General features: G+C 35.9%; 1 protein-coding gene across 1 annotated transcript in view; it reads left to right on the top strand.

Annotated features, from left to right (window-relative positions):
• Positions 1-20965, top strand: part of MTREX (Mtr4 exosome RNA helicase) — a 116257-nt gene that overhangs the window by 92421 nt on the left and 2871 nt on the right. Inside the window, exons 22-25 of the mRNA XM_023625667.2 lie at positions 795-958; positions 5260-5365; positions 9007-9063; positions 10429-10591. Coding sequence (XP_023481435.1) covers positions 795-958; positions 5260-5365; positions 9007-9063; positions 10429-10591 — 490 coding nt within the window. The remainder of the gene's footprint in view (positions 1-794; positions 959-5259; positions 5366-9006; positions 9064-10428; positions 10592-20965) is intronic.

Genomic DNA, 20965 nt, shown 5'->3' with positions numbered 1-20965 from the left:
GACCTCAGTACAGTTTTCTTTTAAGCTTTCATCTCTGTCTATAGAATAAAGACCTATTGTCTTTGCTAAAGCCATTTCCACCTTAGGCAGATTTGTGATGTAATTTGACACCAAGAGAAGGAAGCTTTTTCAGGGTATCATGGGGAAAATATAAGTAGTCAAGAGATAAGATTATATACCTTCATCTTTCTTTTCCTCTTCTCTCAGTTACTCCCTAATTCCCTAAGGATGAAAAGCTACAGCTGATGGGATTGCTACTTAGGAGCATGATTAATTGTCAAATGAATCCTGTCTTGAGACAGCCTATCCTAATTCACCACTGACTTTCTACCTCCTGCTGGTTATCTGATCCAGCTCCTGGCTATCCAACTCTCCCCTCCTCCTAGACTGTCCTCCTTACCCCTTCTCATTGAAGCAAGAGCCGTGCTGTATTCCTCAACTTCTTAAGTTTTTAGCAACTTCTAAATCTCCCTGCTCTGCCTCAAATTTTTCAAATGGACATTTTATATTTTCCACGTATTTAACATTTTTGCCACTTTCTAAGAATGTCAGATACTAGTATTTAGCAACTTCAGATACATCATTCCTCCTGTATAATATCCTGGGAAAGTATCTGAGAAGCTCCTATGCGCCCCCTCCCTCTCCACCCCATTAAAGCTTTAGTAAAAGGGAAGCTAAAACAGAGATGTTGTAGGATGTCCTTATAGAATATTTTTGGTTTCATTTCATGAGTAAATCCCATTTTACTTTTTCACTTTATTACTGAACTTCCTTTATGTTCTTATGTGTCTTAGATTGCAATGGATATTAAATCTGCAAAGCGAGAACTAAAGAAAGCAAGAACTGTCCTACAAATGGATGAGCTCAAATGTCGCAAACGTGTTTTAAGGAGGTTGGGATTTGCTACTTCTTCTGATGTCATAGAGATGAAAGGACGAGTGGCTTGTGAGATAAGCAGGTAAAACCTGGTTGTTCTAGAAAACTGATTTTTAAATGGGATACTGTTTTTTAAATGAGGACTATTAATCTTTTGGAAAAGAGCTGTCTTAAAAATATGAAGTTTATACAATATATTATATTATATATAGTTAATACATATTAACTGCAGGTTTTGACCATGAAGTTAGAAAAGGAGATTAAAAAAAGTCTCTTGGATCCCAGAACTAACCCAGACACCCTTAGCATTTTGATGTACTTCCTTTTTTTTTATTCTAATGCATTGTAGAATCTTTATACAATTGTAATCTTGGTTTATATACAATTTTGTATACTTTTTATTCTGTTACAATTATGAACATTTTTCCATCTTGAAATGTAGTCTAATAGCCATTATCCTTTTATATGCATAACATATTTTATGAAAGTTTTGGGCTAACAATAAGGTATTATAGTACAGCATATTATAGTCCACAGCTTAAAATTGGATATAAGCTATTGTCTGTTTTGGTAATCTGTTGCCATTATTACAAATGACCTTAAAACTAAATGATTTAAGCAGGGCCAGGCTGGTGGCACAGCAGTTACGTTTGCACATTCCACTTTGGTGGCCCAGGATTCGCTGGTTCGGATCCCGGCTGCAGACCTATACACTGCTTGTCAAGCCATGCTGTGGTAGGCGTCCCACATATAAAGTAGAGGAAGATGGGCACAGATGTTAGCTCGGGGCCAGTCTTCCTCAGCAAAAAGAGGAGGATTGGTGGCAGATGTTAGCTAAGAGCTAATCTTCCTCAAAAAAAATAAAAATAAATAAAATAAATGACTTAAAACAACAACAGTTATTTCATTCTCGCTAGTGATTTCTGTGGGTGAGAAATTCAGGAAGAGCCTGTTGGACAATTCTGGCTCAGAGTCTCAAGTGGTTGCCAATAGCCTGAAGGTATAGCTTGCTTTGTCCATAGCTATGACCATTATTCTCAATGAGTCCATAAAAGACATTTTTGAAACAGTTTTTTATGTCTTCTCCATGTCCCTAATGGACAGGGCCAGAGAATTACAGGCCTTGTATATGGTTTCAGACATTTCTGGTGAAGACTTATTCATATTGTTCTTATTGATGATCTAGTTCAGATGTCATGAACTATCATATCTCCACAGGGGCTAAGAGGAGATTGCGGCAAATGACAATTCTTGGCTACTACAAAGGGACAGTGACTAGTCAGCCCCAATGGGTTATTACAGAATAATGTGATATCAGATTTTCTAATTTAGCAAAGCCAAAAATCCAGAATTTTAGATGAAATCCCTTGATTTTTTAAATGTTCAAAAACTAATTTAGAATTATTTTTTTAGTCACCGTGTGAGCCAAATAAACATTCCTCAAGTTAGATCTGGCCCGCAGGCTTCTAGTTTTCCTTCAACCTGTGTTAAAGTTCAGTTTTGCTACTTTGTAATTAAAGAAAACCTAGGCACCATAAAGTTAATAATTTACCCAGGATTGAATCTAGACCACAACAGTGGGCTCATGATTCATATGCAAAAATTAATGTTATTGGAATTATTTCTTTGTGATATTATGTAGTATTTAATAATACATACATTAATTTCTCTTAGGTGTCTGCAGCTAGATTTAGTCTTGGAAGAATGAGTATTGATTTTATGCTAAAATAGAATCCTTAGAGAGAGAAAACAATAACAAATTTCAAAAAGTATATTACCTTTCCCCAAAATTTGCTTCTCCCTCTGCTTTTTTTTTTTTTCTTTTTAAGAAGATTAGTCCTGAGCTAACTGCTGCCAATCCTCCTCTTTTTGCTGAGGAAGACTGACCCTGAGCTAACATCCATGCCCATCTTCCTCTGCTTTATATGTGGGACGCCTACCACAGCATGGCTTTCCAAGCGGTGCCATGTCTGCACCCAGGATCCGAACCAGTGAACCTGGGCTGTGGAAAAGCGGAACATGTGAACTTAACCGCTGCATCACCGGGCTGGCCCCGTCCCTCTGCTTTCCTATCTTGCTGAATAAGACCTAGCCACTAAAGGCAGAAACTTGGAAGTCACCCTAGACTGGTTCTCTCCCTTTTCTCTCTCTTCGTACATTTTCCTGATTGTTTCTTCTACCTCCATGCTCTTTTAAGTATTCTCACTGACTAATGCCCATCCTGCATTATTTCTTGCTTAGAGTCTGCAGCAGTCCCCCTAACTGTTCATTGCCTCCTGTCTTGAGTCTCTACAACCCATCCTGTATACTCATGCTTTCAGAGTATTCTTTCCAAAGCACAAGTCCTGTCATGACATTCTTTTGGTAAAAGTCTCTTAGTGATTTCCTATTGCTTTTAGAATAAATTCCATAATTTGGTGTATTCTTGCCCTTTTCTCTCTAGCCTATCTGTTGCCACATCCCACACATAGTTTTTCTTTCACTTAGCATGACCGTTCCCTCACTCCCACCCTACATCTTGCTAATAATTCCTGCATATTTTTTCCAAGGTCTTCTGGAATTTGCTCTAAATTTCTCCAGTCTGTCTTGAGGCTCCTCAACTTTCTTTGCATAATCGCATGTATAAACTTCAGTTAAACTGCTGTCCTGTGATTATTATCTTTATTGTCTGCCACCCACATTAGACTGTCTGTAGTTCCTTGAAATCGTCTTGCCTTATTTGTATTATTGTCCTCTTTGCTTGGCTTAACTCTCAGTTTACCCTTAGGAACCCAAATTTAGTTTTTGACTTTACTTTTGAATAGTTACAACTGTTTATAAAGATTGATAGTTCATGACTTTATTCTCTTTTAGAAGTCTTCCAAAAAAAAAATTTGCCCTTTTTTTAAGTAGATAAAACCCTTACAGTTGCTAAATGGGTCCATTAAACCCTTTTATATGTGTAAGATACTTTATGGAACTTTGATTATAGAATTCTAGAGACATTCTTTGTAGTCTTTTTTTAGCATTCATTGAACATGATTGAGAATTCAGAATTTTTTATTTTCCACCCACCCATGATGGCAAAGAGAAAAATAACAGAAAGATATTTTACAATTATTACTCAAATCAGACGATTACACAAAAAGACAAAAAGTACTCTAGACACAGTGATGATAGTGAAATTGATCATATAAGCCAACTCTCAGACCCTAGGTAAATTCTCAAACTCAAGAATCAGTGAGGGAATAATGTATTTCTAAGAACAAAAAGAAAATTCTAAGATTCTTACTTATTTTACTCTCCTTTCTGTTCAACAGGAAGGACTTAGTAACGTAATGTTTTATGATAAGAACTTGGATCATCTCATTTTGCTAAAAAGGATTTGTGACAATAGTCTTTCATTTTTTATGATTTGTACACTAAATTTTCCTTGCACGGTTCTTAAGTGGTCAAATACTGAAGATAGTTATAAATATAGGGGAATTGTTAAACAGGTGATGAAGAGATGAAAAAAAATGTTGGATTGATCGTTCTAATCTTTATAATGTAAGTCTTCTATCTTTGTAATATAAACCTGAATAGTGAAAATGTTGTACAGTTATGGAGCAGAGAAGATGGCCTTTCTTCAACGAAGTTATGACTTCTCAAAGTTTTTTAAAATACTGTATTTTGATGATGTAAAGAGGAATCAAAAATAACGATAAGCTGGAACCTGAAAGAGATGTATTTAAAATCTCTGAAGTAGTCAGTAGTATGTTTTAACAAGGCAAATGCAAGAAGAAAGAGAAGTAATGGTGAGCTAGTACCTATCAGAGGTATATTTGAAATCTGGGATAGTATTTACTAGATTGATATAGTCCAGATTCGTGGATGACAGTTGATGAGCAGCACTTTGTTGCATTCAAAGGCCACTGCCCATCTTGGTTATATACATTCTCAGCACTAGGAAACTATGGAATAAAATGTGTGTCTGCTATGCATACATTCTAATTAAGGTTATTAATAAAGTTTTTCATTATCTCTTTATAAATTATTTGTAAAATAAAGTGAAAAATAATTAAAAGGGTCCTTGGATCCAGATAATAAATGCTGATGACTATTTTTCCCGGTATATTGAGAGTTAAGACATGGTTCTTTATTTCAGTGAATATGTGCATTTTGGTGTTTTTGGAATGGGATCTTTATATAAAATACCCATTTTACATTTATTATTTGTGTGTTGGTAAATACAGAGACCTGTTGGTTCCTTAATTAAATAAATCTTTGTCACTCCTCAATGATTACTCTTCATGGTCAAATAATACATTTTATTAAAACTGCATTTTAAGGATGTATGAGTGCATATGTATATTTTTATATCCTGACATTTGAAACTTATTCTTTTTTTTTGTGGCGGTGTAGTGCTGATGAGCTCCTTCTAACTGAGATGATGTTTAATGGCCTTTTCAATGACCTATCTGCAGAACAGGCAACGGCACTCCTAAGCTGCTTTGTGTTTCAAGAGAATGTGAGTTGATAGATTTAGCACATTTTATTCATTAATTCACACATACTATAATTTAATTTTAATACTATTGTGCTATTTTTTATTATAAAAATATTACTTCATATTTACTTCATATTTACATATGGGTAATGTTAATTAGAAATCAGTGCAACTTTAACACAAATTTAGTAAGAGAAATAATTAAATGTGTATCATCAGAAAGGAGAGTAAAATAGGATTTTATTTGTGGACAGTCATCATTAACCAGATTCCAAGTTTTAAGTTTGTTCTATAACCCAATGCGTTGTTTGAACCTCTGGCCTAGTCAGACAGTCCTAGAAAGAAAAAGAAAAAGTAAGATTAGGTAAAACTAGTAAAAGTGAAAGGGGATAGTAAAGTTAAATTAATATTCCTCCTCCCAGTATTGGAGAATAACTCTGAAGCAGCTAAAGTCTTAGTTTTCATAGGCAAGGTCTGAGATAGTGGGCGTAAGATTCTCATTGCCGGTTTAGCAATAATTTTTTCATGTGAGTAGTTAGTTCACTTTCAGCAGCTCTTAAATCAAAAAATGAAGTGCTGGATGGAGCACCACAAGAATACTAATCACACTTGGTTATTCCAAAAACCAGTGTGATTTGTTTTAAAAAGTAAAACACATGTTTCACATTTCAAATTTAAAACTATTCTTTGTGGATAACATGGACAAAATAACAGTAAGATAAGGACATTTGCCTTCTAAAAATAATTTTAACACTGCTATCTAAATTTTTAGAGGACCTTTTACTATATACACATTAACTTTTAAGTAAATTGTGAAAGAACAAATTGTTTTTTCAGTTCTGCCATTGATCTGTTTACCTGTTAACTATTTCCTTATTTATTAATCAGATCAAGTACATTACTTCTTGATGTAGTAGATACTTTTCTCTCAGCTCCCTGATTACAGGTCAGAATTACAGGTATAGTGGCGATTATAACAAACAGGACAGTAATCCCAAAACAATTTATGCTATCCTGAGAATGCCTACTATGCACCTATAAAGTAGTTTGTACATGGAGAATGCATTATGTTTGGCTGTTTTTTTTCTTAGGTTCAAAATTTTATTACATTAATTTCCAAGTAATTGTTAAGAATATTTTTCAGATTTTCTTTGAACAGATCTAAGGTTTAAGAGATTGCTTGGGGATTGGTGGTCTTCTGCCTTTGTCAAACTTTGCCTTGTAGCTAATTTCTTGCATTGAGCTTTTTCTTTTTAATGTGGCACTACAAGAATTCTGTCTTCTGAGAGGTCAAGTAGGTTACCTCTACAATGGAGTTGCCTTAGCCAAAAGAGAACCCTTAAATCTTGGGGCAAGATACCACTATGTGTGCTAAAGATAAATTCAGTGAAGCTACACTGTGTTATAAGAAGCGTCATCAATTCTTGTGGTGCCTTTCAACAGTTAGATGGAAAATTGTATTAAAAGTCACATGGAATTTTGTTGATACTTCTAAAAGAATGTTTTCTAGCCAGAAAGAAAGGTAAATATAGTAAGATACTCGTTAAAAATATAATTAAGTCTGGGGCCGGCCCAAGAGGCCTAGTGGTTAAGTTTGGCACACTCCGCTTCAGCAGCCCAGGCACAGACCTACACCATTCATCAGAGGCCATGCTGTGGCAGCAACCCAGAGACAAAATAGAGGAAGATTGGCAACAAGTGTTAGCTCAGGGTGAATCTTCCTCAGCAAAAAAAAATAATACAATAAAGTCTGCTTGATATACTGACTTCTATTTTATTTAATTAATTAATTTTTTTTTTTTTTCAAAGATTGGCACCTGGGCTAACAACTGTTGCCAATCTTTTTTTTTTTTTCCTCTGCTTTATCTCCCCAACCCTCCCCCCCGTACACAGTTGTATATCTTAGTTGCACGTCATTCTAGTTGTGGGATGTGGGACGCCGCCTCAACTTGGCCTGACGAGTGGTGCCATGTCCGCACCCAGGATCTGAACCCTGGGCCGCCACAGCAGAGCGTGTGAACTTAACCACTCAGCCACGGAGCCAGCCCCCTAACTTCTATTTTAAAATGCGTTCTTTCTAAAACTGCGCCCCCACATTTTTTCATATCATTAAAAGTAATTTAAATGTTACATACAATCTTTATAATAAAAATATCAAGTATCTACAAGTATTTTTTAAGCACCCACTGTATGCAATGCACAGGTCCAGGCACTAGAGATACAGTGAAAATTTTTGCTTTCATGATACTTATGCTAGTGAATGAAGATAAACAGTAAAGAAATAAAGTACGCACATTTTATGTCAAATGGTGAGGAGGGGTTTGGAGAAAAGTGGAGCACAGGAGACAGATAGAAATCCTTGGGGGATGGGGTTACTATTTTAAACAAGATGATTAGAAAAGACCTCACTGATAGAGTGAAATTTGAATTGCAACTTGAAGAAGAAATGAGGGAGCAAACTGTGCACATACCTGGTGGGAAAGCATTGGTAAAAATCACACTTAGTTTACTTATGTCAGGACCAGTGCCTGCTACTTATAGTGCCCAGCAGAGGAAGAACTCAGTAACTATTGACCATGAATGGATACAATATCAAAGACATTTAGCAGTCTTGGATTGTTTTCACTGTTAAACTGAGATAGTGAGTTCATTCTAGCCATTTAGCTTTTTCATCACTCGTCATGATTTTTTGTTTTAACAGGAATAATGCAGAACCTGGGTCATGATTTTATTATATAATACACACACATATATATATATACATGATGCAAATCAAAACCAAGTTCTGTATAAATACTGATGCTTAAAACAGAGACAGATCTATTGGAACTAACCCATAATTGCTTTCTTGAAAATTTGCCTATAATTACTTTAAATCCTGTCCCTGTCCCCCCCACACACACATACTAATCTTGATAAAAGTTTATCTTTGTCAAAAATTGTGCACTAATAATGTCTTTGTTCTAATCATAAGGCTATAGGTTTTGAGGATCTGACCTTATTATTTCTCTTTGACAGGGTAAGAAACCAACACACACAATTCAAGCAGCTTGTCCAAGTCCATTTGGCTAGTTAGTAATAGACCTGAAACTCCTATTATTCTAATTGAGAAATTGATGAACTTTTCACTAATTGGGAAGGCAATATTAAGAACACTGAAATTCAGATTAAACTTTTAACTATCTTATACGTGATTAGAGAGCTAGAAGTATCTGAATAACATTAAAATTGAGAGCATTATTTCTAACATTCTTGAGCCCAGATTTTTAGTTTCCATGAATTGAGTTCCCTAGAAGCCAGAACTGTTTCAGAGTCAAACTAAGATAAAAAGTTTATACTAATAATGTTGATGTAACTAAACTGCTACGCATGTTTACAATATTTGCTCTCCCTCAGTTCCATTTATGGTCACAGAAAATAGCTAGATTAACACAGTTTGCAAATTTAGCAGTGTAATATTTTCTTCTGAAATAATATTATAATTTAGAATGAGAGGAGTGGTAATTTTGTTTAAATAAACTAAGAGTTGACTAGAAACTAAATGCTAATGACTAAGGTCTTATAATTTGATAATGGATATCATGAAAACTTTGTGATAGTATATACTGCATTTTCAACTTAAGATTATTACATCTAATCTTTTTATATCTTTTCTTTTATAGTCTAGTGAGATGCCCAAATTAACAGAGCAATTAGCAGGACCACTTCGTCAAATGCAGGTAAGATTTTTTTCCAACTATATATTTTATGAAGAGAATATTATAAAATAAACATTTTTGACAGTCTTATCATAGTATTTATTATTCCACAGAGACAACTTCCTCTGAGATTAAATATGTCTCTTGATGTTAACATTTAATGCTATTGATAATATCATTTGTGATTTTTATTTTAATACTTAAAGATTCCCCCCCACCAATGTAATAAATTGTATAGAGTTGCTATGAGTGCAGATTTAGCACTGCATAATGTAGATAGGCTATACCAGCAGTTCAGTGCTTGCATTGTTTTCCTTGGTATTAAGAATCGCATCTTGATGGAGTAGGATGTAGTTACCTTAATTTTTTGTACACTTTTCCATCCTAGTTTACAACAAATTTTAAAATCTGTTTTATCCTAAGAAATTATTTATCTCTGGGTCCTCAAAGCCATAGTAGTTTATAGTCATAAATTTGTGTCTTTTATTTTCTTAGGATGCATTAATTTTTATCTACCTTTTCAACATTAGACAGAAAGACAGGGAAAAAAGAACTATAAGACATTGCAAGAGAGGAATAAAAAGTGGATCATAAAAATAGGCCCCTCCAATAGAACATTTAGCATCCCTTAATATTACTAACAAATTTAAACTTCCAGAACCGGGGAAGTCTTTTTAGACCTAGGAGTTTTTGACCTTTCAGATTACCAAGAAGAAAAGAATGAATCTAAATTTCTCATTGTGGGGAAAAGAAAAGATTTACCTTTTTTGTATGTGTGTGAGGAAGGTTGTCCCTGAGCTAACATCTGTGTCAGTCTTCCTCTGTTTTATATGTGGGATTCCTCCACAGCATGGCTTGATGAGGAGTGTGTAGGTCTGTGCCTGGGATCCAAACCCGCGAACCCCAGGCCACCAAAGCGGAGCATGCAAATTTCACCAGTATGCCACTGGGCTAGCCCCAAGATTTACATTTTTTAAAGTATTTTTAGTGGAGAAGCATCATTTTGCCATGGGATTCGTGTTTCTCTAAATCTGTTTTGTTGTTTTTGTTTTATTAATTAAACAGTTAGAGATTAATTAAATGATACTCTTGAATAATTTTAATGAAGAGTTCTGTTTTTCGTAGAAAAGGTATAACTGGGTGAAAATCATGCCCTTGATATATTTTTCTTAGTTAATTACTTCAGTGTAATAGGAAAACTTCGGTGTTTGATCTCTTAGCAATGGAACAGGCACTGTGGCTACTTAGAAGCCAGATATCCAAATTGCAGACATATTACTGAGGAAGACAAAAGGAGCTTGTGGAATACTGGCCTTGAAAACCTAAAGAAAAAGTGATATAGGAGATCATAATAAGAAATTTTAAGTATATCTTTTGTCTTCAAAGGAATGTGCTAAAAGAATTGCAAAAGTTTCAGCAGAAGCCAAATTGGAAATTGATGAGGAAACTTATCTAAGCTCATTCAAACCTCACTTGATGGATGTAGTATATACCTGGGCAACTGGAGCTACATTTGCTCATATCTGCAAAATGACAGATGTCTTTGAAGGTATGGTTCAAGTTGTATACATGCATTTTTTTTTTGATGTAAGAAATATACTTAGGGGGTGGCATTTTTTTTAACTAAACAAGAATATATGATTTTTAACTTTTGGTTAAAAAATTGAATCTTCTGCCTGTGTAGATCAAAAATATTCTTCACAAATCCTTTGTATTATTTAATAAGCACAATCTGCTCATTATAAATTCCTTAGGGAACTGTTTTAACAGTTTGTAATCATGTGGAAAGGTCTCTGCAATCACAGATAAACAGATGATCCTGGTAAGACATATTTGTGTGGATATTTTTACTTTTTGGTTTTATTTGCATGATAACTTAATAGCTTGCTGTATAATTCCACTAGAAAATAGCAAAGCTGAAAATGCTGTCCATCATTGCACTTCTAATGACAAACTTGGCTTCCCTCAGATTGTTACGTCAGCACAAATCAGATTAATGAGCAGAATTTCAGGAAACTGAAGAATAACTATTACTCAATTGAAGAGAAATTTTAAGTGAAAAAATAAAGGCAAAGGGAATATATAAGGAATAATTACAAGTGAATTCAAGGAGCAAAATTTAAAGAAGACCATAGTTAGAAATGCTGTATTCATTGCCAAAAGATTGGTTTATGTAGATATTTATAATAGAGAACTTCATTTAGTAAATTAGATATTTATATTGAACTTTCTTAAAAAGGAAAATAAATTATCTTTAATGTCATAAAGATTATAATAATATTTAAAAATAACTTACTATTGCTTATAGTTCTATTTTTAGAAAAATTATATTTTAATACACCAAATATTATATGCTTTTTAACTGATGTTATTTAAGACTAATAGATTACTGAGTTTATGAATCAATGATTTTTATGATGTGTAAGTTAAACCTCTCTGCAACAGAATATGAAAATTTTCAATTATGAGCCTTTACTTCACTACATTGAACTTTATGGGTTTTAAAGTCTCAAAGGTTACAGTTCATAGTACCTTATTCTTTTGTTATGATGTGCTATTTTAGTCCTTTCCCTGAAGTTTATTTCTAAGCTTCTATTAAATGATCATTTAGTAATATGGTCCCAAAAAGTTTCCTGTGAATACTATATTCTGCTATTGGGAAGGTCATTATTTATTAATTCCTATGTACCAGGCATTGTGCTAAGCCCTTTATATAATTTATATCTAATCACCAAAACAGCAACTCAGGGTAGATACTATTGTTTCCACTGTGCACAAGGAGACTGAATTTTTTAAAAGGTAAATAATTTGGCCAAGGCCATGGAGGTGTAGTATGTGATGGCACTGTGATTTGAACCCTGGCCTCTGTGACTACAAGTCACATGGTAATTGATAACTTCATCTAAGTACCATAATACCTTATCCTTGAATTTTGGATTACCTAGAGACTTCTTAAATCATACCCTAGCTTATAGCATCTCCATCCACTGAAAATTCATGCTCGTAGGAATGGTAGGAAGGTCTGTGATGTTCATGGTGGGTAGCTACAGTTGAGGCTGTGAGAAGAGGGAAGCATGACCTACCTCACTTGCGAACATTGCTTAACACATGGGTAGATGTATGATGGCTTGTATGTTTCAGAGGTGCCAAGGCAATCAAATACAGCACCACCAATCTTCAGTCTGACATCTTGAAACATAAGAATGAAACTAATGATTGCTCTATGCCTAAATAATCCAAGACTTGTTAATGTATTAGCTCATATTTATATAATCTCTGCTGCTCTTGAGAAGTCAAGTACAATGACATAAACAATAGTGGTGCAATGTGGAGAGTAGGTTTTGTTTTATTTTCTTTGTTTGTTTTAGGAAAAATCAAGAAGCAATAGACCTGGAATAGGGAGTCCCATAAAATTGTCTTTGTGGATTATTTTTCTGTTCTTTGTACTTAAATGGAAAAGTTATCACAGTATGGAAGATAAACCCTAAACTGCTAAAATTGAAGATTTTAGCACCTGTGAGTTAACCTTTTCCACAGCATACTAGCACTCCTGAAATCTGTTTTGCCCTTTTTCAATTCCTTGGGGCTATTTCTACATCACAGTTTGCTTGAGAATTCTAAGTTTGAAACTACGAGGAATTCAGTTTATAACTTGAAATCGAGTCTAACAGCACAATTTTCATGTTTTTCTGGTCTGGGTGCCAGTATATCAGCTACACTTTTTCGTTCTAAAATTGGAATAGACTATATATTAGCTCTTAAAAATAAACATGTTAATTAAACAAAAAATGGAACTGAGAACCTTGATTTATTTAGGATAATATTTCCTTTTTCCAGCATACTGTGTCTCTCTCTCCACCCTCCCCCCCTTTTTTAATCATGTTGTTACGTAGTTTTTCCATTTCAGAATAGCCATTCTCCTCATCTTATTATTGTACATGCTTTATATAATTGGGAAAATACTGTAATCAGAGCTCTAGCCCATAACTCTAGTGTTTTTATTTTTACAGGCAGAAAATGATTATGTTAAAACTTTTTAATGTGCTGTGCTCAAATCATATTTGTTTCTAATTAGAGTTTTAATTTTCTTTTTATATGAAAATAAAAGTGTCTAATCATTTTATATCATGAACCTCAGAATTAGTTTTAAGTATTTTTCAAATATTAGCTGGAGCTAGTTAACACTATAATGTCTTTGGGGGATGTTTGATGCAAGAGAAGAATTTATACTGTGATTCACTTGTGGAATGTTGAAGACTTCATATAAATAACTATTTCCTCTTTTATCACCCTGAAAAAAAAGATAGAACATAGATGTTTCTTATTTCCATCAAACTCAACTTGAATAGCAATTTTAAAAAATAACTCATATAGGCTAAAGCCTAGAGTTTCAGTCTACTAATCCATGTAGTAGATCCATTGTAACCTCGACAGAGCCCATTACTATTTATTTCTGTCTATACCAAAACAATATTGTACTCTTCATTATGCATGAAAGACTTCTTTCCACAGTGTACATGTCATCAGGAAGGCTCCTGTAACAAGTTATCACTTAAAAGTATTTACTTTACTTCTGCTTGCCATAGGTTTTTAAAACAAATGCTGTGTAGTGCATTTCCACACTCTGCCCTCACCACATGTTCTTCTCAAGTGCCTTTCAGCTGGCATGGTTTTACCCTTCTCTAGGAAAGGCTACATCAGTGTCATAAGGGATTTTCCAATGGATTTAATTTTAAAAATACTTTTGCCAATAATAAGAAAGTAACATGTTATTAATATGCATCATTTCTGTGTTTAAATTTTGACACAATTTTAGTACTAAATGACTTAGGAATTAGTACATGATACTTACTCATTTGATGCATAATTACTAAGGCCCTAGTGGGGATCAGGCACTGTGCGAGCAGCAGGGTATGCCCTCCAAAAAGAGTTCAGCCTAAGCTGGGATCTAGTGGTAAATAATTGCAGGAAAATATATTTGTGATCCTAACCTCAGGCCAAACTCATTAAAACTGCCTATTTAGGGGTACTAAATTAGATGCAGGGCATGAACTGTGGGGAACCACTTTTGGGAATGCTAGAAAGCTGGAGGTAGAAATACTGTTGAGAGAAATGTGTTCCTTTCCATCCTCAATGAGAATGATGTTATTTTGTTCAAGAACCAGATGAAACTGATATTTGCAAAATTGCCCTTAAAGCACGTGCGCCCAAATGTGTGTCAGTGAGTGAATAATTAAATTGTGGTATATCCATACAATGGAACAGTATTAAGCTATAAAAAGGAATGAAGTACTGATTCATGCTAAAATAGGGATGAACTCTGAACACATTAAGGTTCTAAGTGAAAGAAGGCAGATACAAAGACCACCTATTATATGATTCCATTTATATGAAATATCCAGAATAGGCAAATCCATAGAGACAGAAAGTTAAGAGACAGACAAAAAGTGGTTTCCATGGGCGGGAGGACAGTGCTACAGAACTAGGGGTGACTGCTTTCATGGGTGTGGGTTTCTTTTTGGGTGATAAAAAATATTCTAAAATTAGATAGTGATTATGGTTGTACAACTCCAAATATACCAAAAACCACTGAACTGTACAAGTAATTAAAAGGGTAAATTTTATGCTATGTGAATTAAATCTTTATATGAGTTCTTCCAGAATGGTGATGTAAAACCCGAGTATAGAAAAGGGCAGTGACGTTGAATTGTACACTTTAAAATGGTTAAAATGGTGACTTTTACATTCTGTGTATCTTGCCACAATTTATTTATTTATTTATTTATTTATTTATTTTTATTTATTTATTTATTTATTTATTTATTTATTTATTTTGGTGAGGAAGTTTGGCCCTGAGCTAACATCCATTGCCAATTTCCTCTATTTTTTTGTATGTGAGATGCCACCACAGCATGGCTTGATGTGTGGTGTATAAGTCCACCCCCCGGGGTCTGAACCTGCAAACCCCAGGCCTCCAAAGCACAGCACGCAAACTTAACCACTACGCCACCAGGCCAGCCCCCACAGTATTTTTTTTTTGAAAAGGCAGTAACTAGTAAGAATTCAATTTTGCTTTCTAATACTCAATACTACTTTGGCAAGACTAGAAAAAAAGATTTGTAACAAACCATTATGTTACTGTGTTTATTTCCATTTGGTCAGCTTCAGATAGTCTGGGGGTGGGTTATGGCTTTGTAGCTTCTTTTTCCTAGCAGTTAATCTAGCTGGTCCTAATTGATGAGGCAGAATGATTTGCAAAGCTGGGAATAAAGAGAACCCTTGGACTACAGAGAACTGTAGTAGGTAGGAAACATGCTAGATAATTCACAGTAGTCTTCATTAATCCCCTTGGGGAATAGCGTTTATGCTGCAGGCAGCTCTGGACAGTGTTTGTGCACACACACACACACATACACACACACGGTGATTTGTTGACAAAACTCTGGCCAACAGCCACAGCCATTATATGTGCAACCCTGTACCTCCTGGCCTCATTTTCTTAACTGTTCTCATGTCATCTGAAACTGTCAGCACTAAAATTTCCAGAAATTGAGTTGGAGTGTTAAAGTGTAACACAGCAGTGCTCACTGGCTTGGACGTTAGTTCTGTTGCTTTAGTTTATACCTTATCTTAGCAATTTACTTCCTATGGTTTGGCCTCTCTGATACCTTTTGTAGATTCTGGTTATTAACGTGAGTTACTCAATTTGTAGAAACACCAGACGATATTAGGTTATCTGTGTTTTCCTGGTACACAATTCAAATCAGTCAAAATAAAGTTTGTTTGTGAGAGAGGGTACCTGGCTCTCCAATGCCCTACATAGCAGACGACTTTGAAAAGAATTTTATTTCAATCCTAAATGATTTGTGAGAATCTGTTATTCCTTTTTTAAAGCACTATATATTTACATTTTTAGCCACTACCTAATTTAATTCTCTTTGATTAGAAGCATTTGCAAAATAAACACATAATATCTGGTTGCATAGGTAATACGATGTTAATTACCTTCTCCATCCCAACGCCTACCCTCTCTTTAGACACCCAAAAGTTATTGCAACTGGATTTCCCCTTTCATTGCAAGGCAGTATTGGAGCCCAGCATTCCTAGCAGCTGCAAATAGAACTAACAAATGTAGCCAATATTTATTGAGCTCTTATTGTATTGTTGACACTTGTTAAGCACTTTACATACATTACTTCATTCATTTCTCACAATAACCCCATCAGTGTAGGAATTATTATTATATCTCTACTTTATAAATGAGTAAAATGAAATTTTTCTTAGGCTAATGGAAAAGATTTGGAAGGAAAGTGATGGGTTCACTTTTTGGAAATGTTGAGTTTGAGGTGCCTATAATATGTCTGGGTGATCAACATTTTGTTGGCAGCAGCATCTAGCTAGAATTAATAGCATTGTTTTATTCCTGTAACGTTTGTTTTTATTAATTATGACCTATTTATAAAAAACAAGTTCTTTTTAAAGTCATTTATTTAAGTAAAAGTGTTACCGCAAAAATGTGAGTGATACACTAATGATTGAAGTTTGTAAAATAATACTTTTAAAGATATAACTGAGGGTCCACAAGTGATTATCCTAATATAAAAATATCACACGTGGACCATCCAGAACCTTATGTTTGAGTCAGGACCGAAACAGACTCACCCCAGCTTCCTGTGGGCATTTGAATGAATGGTATTAGGTTTTTGAGCAGTTAGAGGAGCCCTGTTTCTCCTGGGATGCAGAGGGGCATAGGCTACCCAGCTGCCTGTGGGACTGCCACCCTCTCGTTAACGTTGCTTCTGCCCTGCACAAGGGCACCCAATGGAAGGGGAGGTAGAAGCTGAAATCTTGTCCCATCCAGAGGAAGAGATAAAGGTGCTGTCCATTTGTCAAGCCATGAATTTAGCCGTGGACCTAGAGGATGCTGCCTTCTGATCTTATAATGGCTAGTGGCCACCCTGGCTGCCTCCTGTTCCCAGGAAATAGGCTAACCCTCTTCTTACCCATATCTGTGAAGCTGGTTGTGTTTGCTTCGTGGTTTGGCTTTCAGCCCCATCCTCTTCCATATTGTAACCTCAGGGTGTTTTGTGTATTTTTATCCTCCCTGTCTCACCTATGTACCTATCCTTCAGGTGCCATTAAGACCTGCTTTATTTTTTTTCTCACTTAAGCCACTAAGTGAGCTTTCTCCTTCCTTGGTCCTGTCTCTTCATTTCACATTTAATTTCCTCAGCCAAGTTCACAGCAAAAAAACAAAATAGTATTTTCAACTTTTACAGGGTTCCAACTTTTACAAGTTCTCCAAGAACTCTTAGCCTCACAGTTGAAAGGGAAGCTGTTGTTCTCAAGAGTAGCTAATACAGACAGTTATCTTTGTCATTTCCAACAAAGCAGTATCGGTAGACTTCGTTTCTAATCCTAGATCTGAACTGTTAACCTGAACTTGAAAGGCACTGACCACCTCTTTGGTTTCTCGTTTGTAACATGGTAGAATAATGTTGGGAGTGACTAATGATTTAGTCTCTCCTACTTGGAAACAATATCTTGTGTGAAATCAGTTTTCTTTGTTAAAGGTTACTAGTAGAAGCAGCAGCAAGTCTTATTTATTTTTCACCTGTTCTGTTAATTTTCAAAATTTTGGAATAGTTTATTAGGGGCAAAATGAGTTACCTCAGTAACAAAAAGTAAACTCAAGGTAGATATCACATAGCTACTTCCTCATTCTCTTGGAGGCCTGTGTGGAGAGGACATAGCCATTCTGCTTCGAAAGAACCTTCCTTCTGAGCCCCTCACATAGTTCCCCATTTCTAGGAAGCAACTGAAATTCTTGTTCTTCTATCTGCTTTATGTACCACCAACTGGATCAGTCTAATAATTCACTTTGTCTGTTCCTATGCTTTCATAGAAGAAGTAGTAGTAAAAGCAGTAGTAGCAGTAGCAGTAGCAGCAGCAGTAGTAGTAGTAGTAGTAGAAAATTACTGAGCACCAGCTATGTGCCAGGCACCTTGAACATACTACCTCATTTAGTCTTTCCCACAGCTTGCTAGTACAGTCCCTTAAGTACTAAATGGCACAGCTGATCCCTGGTCTGTCCACCTCCAGAGACTGTGTCGTCTGTGCAGGACTTCTCTCTGGGCTTCCTCTGCTACTTCTCTTAGAGGCACTTCCAGATCATCACTGCTCTCCTCAAGCATCTGCCTCAACTCTGCTCAAGCTTTCTAGGTGATCAGTCCTGCTACAGAGGAAAGGGAGAAGCCATTAGGCCTGTCTTCTTACCTAGAAACTCAAGTGCATATGTCCTTTCCCCTATTTCCTCTTCAGAGGAAGGGCCCTTCTCCCATTGTTCTGAATCCCAGAGTCTTCTCCACACTTTTCTTTACCCTCCTCAGTCTTGAATCACATCCTTCCTGCTGCCATTTTAGCATATAAATATGCTTATATTTCTCATCCACACCTTCTCCAGCCACCAACATAGTTAAGAGCAAGAGCACAAATCTTGGGCTCAAATCTTACCCGCTCACTAGATTAATGATCCTGGGCAAGTTACTTAACTGTGCCTCAGTTTCTTTGGCTATAAAATGGGGAGGATAATAGTTCCTACCTCATTGTGAGGATAACATGGTGCATGTAGAGCCTTTAGCATAGTGCCTGGCATAGAGCTTTCAATAAATCTTAGCTGCTGCAGTCATTTTTTAGTAAGGGTTATTTTGTTGTCATCATCACCCTCAAACCCTCATTCCTTTTATAGACAGGCTTGGAAAGAGAGTAGTCAAGAATAGACCATGTTCGGTTCCCTACCTCTCATTTCCTTCTTGATCCACAGTAACCTGGTGCCCTCTTTCACTGAAGTTACCACAAGTCACGAATGACTATCTGCCAAATTCAGAAAACAAACCCTTTATCTGACTGGCTCCTACTTCCCAACTTTTACTACTTCCTACTTCTTAAAACCCATTAATATAAATTCTTTGGCATTACCTGGCAAAGATTTCTAGAGAAGTGAAGAACTTAGAGTAAGGCCTAGAAAACTTACAAAATATTTACAATTAAAAAATATTATTTTAAATTTATAAACTGAATTTAATTATAAATTGAAATTTATAAAAGTAATACATATTTATTATAGAAAATTTAGAAAATTATTTCTTTGAGGCACTATAATATAATAAGGTTAAATGCTTGGGCTTTAGAATCTTACTGTCTGGATTCAAATCATGTACTTCTGGCTCTGACTTTGGTCAAGTTATGTGTGTAACTTCTCTGAGTTTCTCCTTTTTGTAAAATAGGGATAATAACAGTAGTTGCCTTATGGAATTGTAAGGGTCAAACAGGAGAAAATTTATATAAAATACAGGTTACAGACCTACCACAAAATAAGTGCTCAGAAAATGTTGGACATCACACTTTTTCCTCAAAACTAATTCAGCCAAATTTCACCTTTCCTTGATGCCCAGATGTCATTATAAACGTCAATTACTTTACTCTTTCTTTACAAGAAAGCCCTCAGGGTTATTGTAAGATGTGTGTATGGAAGGTGAGGTTTCACTCTTGACTCTAGTGTTTCAGGGTTAGATTTTATGGAATTGTATCTCTATTCTGGCTGCCATTTTGGCTGTTGACTCTCATCTAGTAAACTTCTCTGCTAGGAGCCAGTAACTTTGATAGAATTGTGTATTGGAAATAGGCTGTAATTGAGTGCTGGAGGTTTTTTCCAAGAACTCCATGGAACTTTTAATGGGAGGAGAGAAGGAAGGACAAAAAAGCAGTGGACTTAGAATATTTTGGCTAAAGGGCCGTATTCCGACCTTACATTCCTTTAGAGCTTTGCCCTTGTCAAAGAATTTGTACGTCTCTTATCTCAAGTAAGACAAATCCAGGGTTAAGAAGAGCAAGCCCTCTGTTTAAATTGTTATTATTTATCTTACAGATGAGAAAGGGAAATGAGAGTAGAGTAAGGGCCTAGATTGCAGACGTAGTTTCTTAGCAACACAATCTGGACTAGAATCCAGGTCTCCAACCCAGGAGGTGCTAACTCCTGGTGCCTTGGCTCAGTAGGTGAACATCCTATATGTAGGAGATGGTATTGTCCTTTTTTAAAGGGGTATCCCCATTTTCCTTATAAGGTGACCTATGTGCTGGTAGTGGTCTTCTTTATGACCAGTCTCATCCCATAAACCTCCCACTAACAGAAATAGCATCTCTCTTCATTGCTCTGGCCCATAGGCAGGTTCAGAAACCAGACGTGTTGTCCTTATTGGTCCAGGCCCTCGTGTGCTACTTTCCCAGGCTCCTGGGATTTTCCAACAGGGAGAGAAGGTGCTTGGCATGGGCATGGGTACTTCCTGCTGGATTGTGCTGACTCTTTTAGGCAGATGCCTTGTAATTGTACTTCTGTCTAGGCTCAGATTCCATTGTGCTTTCTGAGTTAAATCTCCACTGTTCTCCCCCTTGGGCACATTGGAACATAATGTTGGAGGGCATTAAAAGGTAAAAAGGAACTTTCAACACTGCACAATGAGTGTATTACAAGAACTTGATAAACGTTAATTCCACTGTTGCAAAGAGTTTATAAGGACCTAGTTAAAGTGTGAGTTCACAGCTTGCAAATCAGAGGGAACTGATATTCCTAATTTATTTCATACATTAAAAAGGAAATCTTGGGAGGCTGGCCCCGTGGTATAGCAGTTAAGTTCACGGGCTCCTTTTTGGCAGCTTGGGGTTCACCGGTTCGGATCCACACACCACTTATCAAGCCATGCTGTGGCAGCATCCTACATATAAAACAGAGGAAGATGAGCACAGATATTAGCCCAGGGCCTATCTTCCTCAGCAAAAAAGAGGATTGGCGGTGGATGTTAGCTCAGGGTTAATCTTCCTCAAGAAGAAAAGAAAAATGAAGTCTCAGGGGCCGGTGAAGTCTCAG

The sequence above is a fragment of the Equus caballus genome, chromosome 21 (assembly GCF_041296265.1).
Source record: "Equus caballus isolate H_3958 breed thoroughbred chromosome 21, TB-T2T, whole genome shotgun sequence".
In the NCBI taxonomy this organism is placed as follows: Eukaryota; Metazoa; Chordata; class Mammalia; order Perissodactyla; family Equidae; genus Equus; species Equus caballus.
The sequence above is the reverse complement of the archived record's forward strand: the minus strand, read 5'-3'. Positions and strand labels throughout refer to the sequence as shown.